The 7,003-nt window shown below is 42.6% G+C and overlaps 1 protein-coding gene across 1 annotated transcript in view; it reads left to right on the plus strand.

Annotated features, from left to right (window-relative positions):
- ZFPM2 (zinc finger protein, FOG family member 2) overlaps positions 1-6,243 on the plus strand; it is a gene marked incomplete at its 5' end in the record, with an annotated part of 7,203 nt that extends 960 nt beyond the window's left edge. Inside the window, one exon of the mRNA XM_010078307.1 lies at positions 2,767-6,243. Within this exon, the coding sequence (XP_010076609.1) occupies positions 2,767-5,258 (2,492 nt within the window). The remainder of the gene's footprint in view (positions 1-2,766) is intronic.
- Positions 6,244-7,003: the final 760 nt, after the last annotated feature.

Genomic DNA, 7,003 nt, shown 5'->3' on the forward strand with positions numbered 1-7,003 from the left:
CCTCCCCGAAGGCCCTTTGAGTGTGCTGTTTGAATTTGTTTTGAATTAGGGATGGCAACATGAGTTGTGAGTTTACAGAACATTCTGCATTGAGTTTTCAGCAGCAGAGAAAGACCACAGTGTCAGGTTATGGGTGTGTTTGCTGTCTAGCGTGCAGAGCTGTGTCTGGAAAGGGGTGAGGGATGGAGTCTAAAGAACACTAACGTGTGCTTTATTCACAGAAGCAAGCCTTATTCGGCTGCAGTGTAAAAACTGCTGGGGGAGTGGGAGTCTACCCTGTGGACATGGTGAAGTGGAAAATGTTCCTCTGGTACTTGGGCAGCAATGACAAATCCAGAGGCATCACGTTGCCTTGGAGGAGCTTGGTACCTCCCAGAACAGGACTAGAAGACTGCTGAGTGAGCAACTTCCTTATGTAGACAGCACAGACAGCACTTAGCCATTCATTTAGAGGTCAGATCTTTTTGTGCTTCCGGATCTTAGCTTTTGAGGGTCAGGCTGCTGCCGTTTCTTGTCTCTTGCCTAGTAAACGTCTCACTGTCCGGTGAACCAGCAGAACATTCCTACAGCTTCAGAAGAGCAGGTGGATGCAGCCCAGCGTGTCTTACAGCCTTGTCATTAAAACCATGTGCTCTTGGAGGATAACAAATTAATTTCTCCCTAACAGGAGGAAAATTCTGAAATCTTAGCCGTTGTGTGAAAGGGTCGCTCAGCTCTTTGCATTTAGTGACGTCCTGTTGGCTTAGGTGTCGAGAGGTTCTTCAGCCCGGAGCTGTGAGTGAGCATGTCTTCTTGCAATCTAGAGATAAGCATCTGTGTTCCTTGAAAGACATAGGTCTGCGATCCTGCTGCATTTGCAGTAAGAATCTTCAGATATTTCTTAGCTCACAGGCTGAAAGCCAGGCCTTCCCCTTTTTTAGTCATAAACCAATCAGTTCAGTCATTCTTGCTCTCTTCCAGATCCTGTCAATCTTTATTTTTCTATACAGATTATCACAAGTTCTAACAACTTTCTGCAGTAGGAGTGAAACATTCCTTTTCCAAATGCCCCATAGGCTGGTGCTGTGTTGACTTCAACTTCTGTTCCCGTTCCTGCTGGGGGCTGTACAGCCTCACACCACTGGAGCATGGAGCCCAGACTGGGATCATAGAACCACAGAATGGTTTGGGTTAGAAGGGACATGAAAGATCGCCTAGTTCCAACCCCGCTGCCATGGGCAGGGACACCTCCCACCAGCCCAGGTTGCCCAAAGCCTCATCCAGCCTGGCCTTGAACCCCTCCAGGGATGGGGCATCCACAGCTTCTCTGGGCACCCTGGGCCACTGCCTCACCACCCTCACAGGGAAACATTTCTTCCTAATGTCTAGTCTAAATCTCCCCTCTTTCAGCTTATACCCGTTAACCCCTTGTCCTCTCACTGCTCTCCCTGATAAAGGGTGCCTCCCCATCTCTCCATGCAGAGTCCGTAGAGACACACCACTGTGACTGTGCCACTGATGTGGAAGTCTATGAAACACCATCTCACGGCAGTGGAGGAGCTAAAGCTCCCTCTGGCCTCCTGGTGAAAAAGTGCCTGATGGGGAAGAGGTGCTGATGGATGTGCTGTGTGTCCCCTCGGCTCACTGCTGGCCTCTGAGGCCAAGAGTAGCTCACATTAAAATGTCACTCACAGCTGTGGGACTCACTGGTGCTAGAGGAGAAGTGACGACCTCCAGGAGCAACTGAGTGACTTCCCACAGTTTGTGCCACAATATTCATACAGCTTTATATTGTCCAGCTACCATGAACCTCGTTTGCCTGACCTAGGCACAGTACGTGTGTGTATGAGTGTGTAGACAGAAGAAATATCCATTTTAGATTCTGAATATCACCCCTACCAGTATTTTTTCAGTTTTTATTGTCTAACAGGTAATCAGAATCTGTGTTGTTGCAGGAGAGAGATTTGGTCTTATCTCTTTTTAAAACATTTTCAGTTTCAAAATACCGTGAAACACGTTTGGTTTTTTTTGTTTGTTTGTTTGTTTCAGCTGTGATTGTGAGATGGCTTCGAATGTACTGTTCTTGTCAGGGGAAGCTGTAGTGATTTCATGAGGAAAAGGTGTATTACAGTTGCCTACAGCCATTATATGTGGAAGATAAAATGTTGGTGAAGCTGTGTCTGACTCCTCCTCCCTTCACAAGGAACACAACTCATCAGTCCTTTCTGACGAGGATAGATCTGTATCCTGTTCCCCCACGACAGCCACCTCTACACTACAGCATCAATACTGCTCAGAATGCTATGGCTGCTCTCTCTGTGGCTTTCAGGCACTTTGAGTTCAAGGGCTGTACTTCAAGCCACATCGTAACCTTGAGCCTCTTGACCATGATGCGCTTTCTGTGTGCTCAATATTTCCAGTGGTTGTGTATGGGGAACATTATGTCTCCTTTAGTTAAAACTGTTATTTCTAGGACCTTCTCATTTAGAAGAAGTCCGGTCTATTTTTATCCTCTCCCTTGTTCGTTCTTTCCCTTCATCTCTGCTGAATGCATACAAATACTAAGACTCTCCAAAGCATAGCAGAAGTCGAGGAATATCCTTTATCAGTTCAAGGAAAGAAATTCTGAACCAATTCAAGTATTTTCAGGGTGACTAATACCATCCCATCAGAAGAAAATTAGTTGTTCTCACTGTGTTTGTACTTTCTATACAACTGATTTTCCAGTATGCTTCATGAAGAGCAAAATGGTCACTTTATTTTGTATTTTACTTGTCTTTTTCATAGGAGTGAAAATGGAAGAATTTCTCCCGCCCGGTGCTAGTCTGAAATGCACAGTTTGTACTTACACTGCAGACTCAGTGATTAACTTTCATCAGCACCTGTTCTCGCATCTTACTCAAGCTGCCTTTAGATGCAATCACTGCCATTTTGGCTTCCAAACTCAGAGGGAGCTACTGCAGCACCAAGAGTTACATGTCTCTGGCAACAAAATTCAGAGAGAAAGTGACATTGAACACTCTCCAAGTGGAAACGAAGAAGGTTTACAGCCAGCAACGGACCTGTTGAGCAGAAATGATGTTCCCCAGAGCCAAAAGACCATGCAGACTAAAGATGCGAGTTCTGATACAGAGCTTGATAAATGTGAAAAAAAGGCTCCACTTTTCCTTCCAAACCAGAGGCCAGAAGCCCAGCCTGCAACAAATAAGCAGAGTTTTTCATACACTAAAATAAAATCCGAACCATCCAGTCCAAGACTTGCTTCATCGCCAGTTCAGCCTAGTATTGGTCCTTCTTTCCCAATGGGACCTTTTCTTTCCCAGTTTGCTTTTCCCCAAGACATCACTGTGGTTCCTCAGGCATCAGAGATATTAGCCAAAATGTCTGAATTGGTCCATCGAAGACTGAGGCATGGAAGTAGCAATTATCCTCCTGTGATTTACAGCCCTTTGATGCCCAAAGGTGCTACATGTTTTGAGTGTAACATAACATTCAATAATTTGGACAACTACTTGGTACACAAAAAGCATTACTGCAGCAGCCGATGGCAGCAGATGGCAAAGTCACCAGATTTTTCCAGTGTTCCAGACAAAATGCCAGAAGCTGTAAGTCCCAGTAACGGTCAAAGCTCTATAAACATCCTGAATGCAGCTCCTCACACGTCGGACCCAGAGAATCCACTTCTGCAGACATCTTGCATAAACTCTTCCAACGTTTTAGATCTGATCGGGCCAAACAATAAAAGTCATGAAAAAGACTTCACAGCACAATCTAAGAAGTTGTCAACTGCAAGCAACAGCGATGAGAAGATAAACGGAAAACCTTCTGATGTGAAGAGTTCCAATGCTCCTCTAGTAGAAGGGGAGAGTGATCCTAACAAGACCACATGTGAAGCTTGTAATATTACTTTCAGCAGACATGAAACGTACATGGTCCACAAGCAGTATTACTGTGCCACTCGCCACGATCCCCCGCTGAAGAGGTCCGCTTCCAACAAAGTGCCTGCCATGCAGAGAACGATGCGTACCCGCAAGCGTAGGAAGATGTACGAGATGTGCCTACCGGAGCAAGAGCAAAGGCCACCACTAGTTCAACAGCGATTTCTAGAAGTGGCCAATCTTGGCAATCCTTGTACGTCTACTCAAGAGTCAACAGAGAGCCTTGGAGAATGTTACCATCCCCGATGTGATATCTTTCCAGGAATAGTCTCGAAGCATCTGGAAACATCACTGTCTATTAACAAGTGCATTCCGGTTTCCAAGTGTGATACTCCCCACTCCACTGTGTCTTGCTTGGAGATGGATGTGCCCATAGATCTCAGTAAAAAATGCTTGCCCCCGTCAGAGAGGACGTCCACTTCTCCCAAAAGGCTGCTGGACTACCACGAGTGCACAGTATGCAAGATCAGCTTCAACAAGGTGGAGAACTACCTGGCTCACAAGCAGAATTTTTGCCCTGTCACTGCCCATCACCGTAACGACCTGGGACAGCTTGACAGTAAGGTCTTTCAAAACCCAGAAAGTGAAAGGAACAGCCCAGATGTCAGTTACGAAAGAAGCATAATCAAATGTGAGAAAAACGGAAACTCGAAACAGCCCTCTCCTAATGGAAACTTATTTTCCACACACTTAGCAACACTTCAAGGACTAAAAGTCTTTAGTGAAGCGGCCCAGCTTATTGGTACAAAAGAAGAAAACAAGCATTTGTTTCTTCCACAATGTCTTTACCCTGGAGCAATAAAGAAAGCTAAAGGAGCAGACCAGCTTTCTCCATATTATGGAATAAAGCCAAGTGATTACATTTCTGGTTCTCTTGTCCTTCACAATACTGATTTAGATCAAAGCACAAATACAGAAAGTGAATCTCCTAAAGGCCAGGTGCCTTCAAATGGATGTGCTGTGCAGAAGAAAGAGTCTCTTCCGCTATTGCCGAAAAACCGAGGCATGGTAATAGTTAATGGGGGACTAAAACAGGAGGAAAGACCTGCCGCAAACCCACAACAGGAGAACATTTCCCAGAATCCTCCGCATGAAGATGGGCACAAGTCTCCTTCCTGGATCTCTGAGAATCCCTTAACTGCCAATGAAAATGTCTCTCCAGCAATTCCTGCGGCAGAGGAACAGTTGTCTAGTATAGCGAAAGGCGTGAATGGTTCTGCCCAGGCCCCAACCAGTGGGAAGTATTGCCGACTGTGTGACATCCAGTTCAACAATCTTTCAAACTTTATAACTCATAAGAAGTTTTATTGCTCGTCACATGCAGCAGAACATGTCAAATGAAAACAATAGGTCGGTCACCTTTGGTACCTGTGTTTAGCATATTGTTCCATGCAGTCTAAAGAAAGCTGTTTGAATTACATCTGGACAATCAGGAGATTTCACTATTGCCGAGTTGGAGACTTAAAGGTGTAATTTCATTACAGTCCATTAGTAAAGTGTATTATTGGTGCCATTTTCAAAAATATTAATTTATTTTACCAGCAGTATTCATAGCTGTAGTTATTTTTTATTTAAAAACTTTATATTAAAGTCATTTGTAATGTTATTGTATAGTTATTGTGTAGCACATATGGTTTGCACTGTATAGTAGATTTTAAAGAAAATAGTCACAAACAATACAGAAAAGCATTTTAGAAATAGCTTCAAAAGCACTTGTGTATCCTGATTTTTTTTCTTATATGCTGTTGCAGATATATGTATATGCTAAAATATAACTTGCAAAGAAGTTTCAACTATGCTGTAAAGTTCGCCTTAACATTTCGATTTTTTGAACAATTGGGCTCAGTTTGCACTTTATATTTTAGCAGATACAGTACCTTAGTCATTAGGCTTTGCATTTGTATGTAGCAGTATGTTTCCGTCCACTTTCTTAATCTGAAACGTACGTTAAATGAAGATGGCAATTTTTTTCTTGTATAGTACTTGTATTTTCTTTCGCTGATGCATCTCTGTCTCAATTTTTAAACCTTTGCTGTTAAATGCAATACTTTATAAAGAATGAACAAAATTACTGGAAGCAGTATTGTAAGTAATGAGGTCATATCAATCAGTTTTATCTTTTGAAAGGCACAGTCTAAAACAAAACCCTAAACTCAATGCTGCAATTATGAATCTAATTCATATATAAGATATATTTAAATATAAGAGTAGCAATACTGCAACTGGTGATCACAAAGATAATGTTCTACTTCTGATAGAAATAATTTCTCAACAAATGTTGTTACTATGCATGTATATGGATGGAATAAAATTCCAGATCATTGGAGATGTTCGGCAGTAATTTATTTAAATTTGTTCGATTTTGTTTTTCAAGGAGGATTTAGAGCTTACAAACTGTAAAGAAGCTCTTAGGGACAGGTTAACATTGCCCCCTCTTCAATGGAAGCGAAGTGTTCAGAAAGGAAATGAGTACAATGAGGGAGTCCTTGCTGACAGGTCACTAATACAACTCAGTCTAAGACAACCTTGTGAACTAAAACTGAAAATGTGAAGGTCTGAAACCAGGCAGGTTGTTCCCTTTATTGGAGCTAAGGAAGACATGCTTCCCTGACAGTACCCCCATGTGTCGGAACCCATGGAACGATCTGCTTCATAACACCTCTGGTATGATTCTTGATGTGTTCAGTGGTCTCAGATGAAAACCAGTAACATTCCCTTAAGCAGAAAAGCAGTTTGCTCCACTAATGCAACGTAGAAATACTATTCAATAATTTATGTTGTCTCAAAATCTGAAGTAATGCGCAATTAGTACCCTTTATGTGCAATTGTTCAGTCTCCTGTACACTGCTTTCATAAAAAAAATTATATTATAGAAGTGACGATGCATTTTTCATCCTACAAATCTGAAAGCAAACCATGGCCTGAATAGTCACTTAAACAGTTGTGTTTAGTTTAGTTCCTATGTCAGCCAAAGGAACAATGCAGAATGAAATACATTAAAAAAAATAATATTTCAACTAAGCAGCCAGCTGGAGTCTAGTGTAAGAGTGTGCAAAACCACTGACTTCCAGCAACCCCATCCCTGC

The sequence above is a fragment of the Pterocles gutturalis genome, unplaced genomic scaffold (assembly GCF_000699245.1).
Source record: "Pterocles gutturalis isolate BGI_N339 unplaced genomic scaffold, ASM69924v1 scaffold45523, whole genome shotgun sequence".
NCBI lineage: Eukaryota > Metazoa > Chordata > Aves > Pterocliformes > Pteroclidae > Pterocles > Pterocles gutturalis.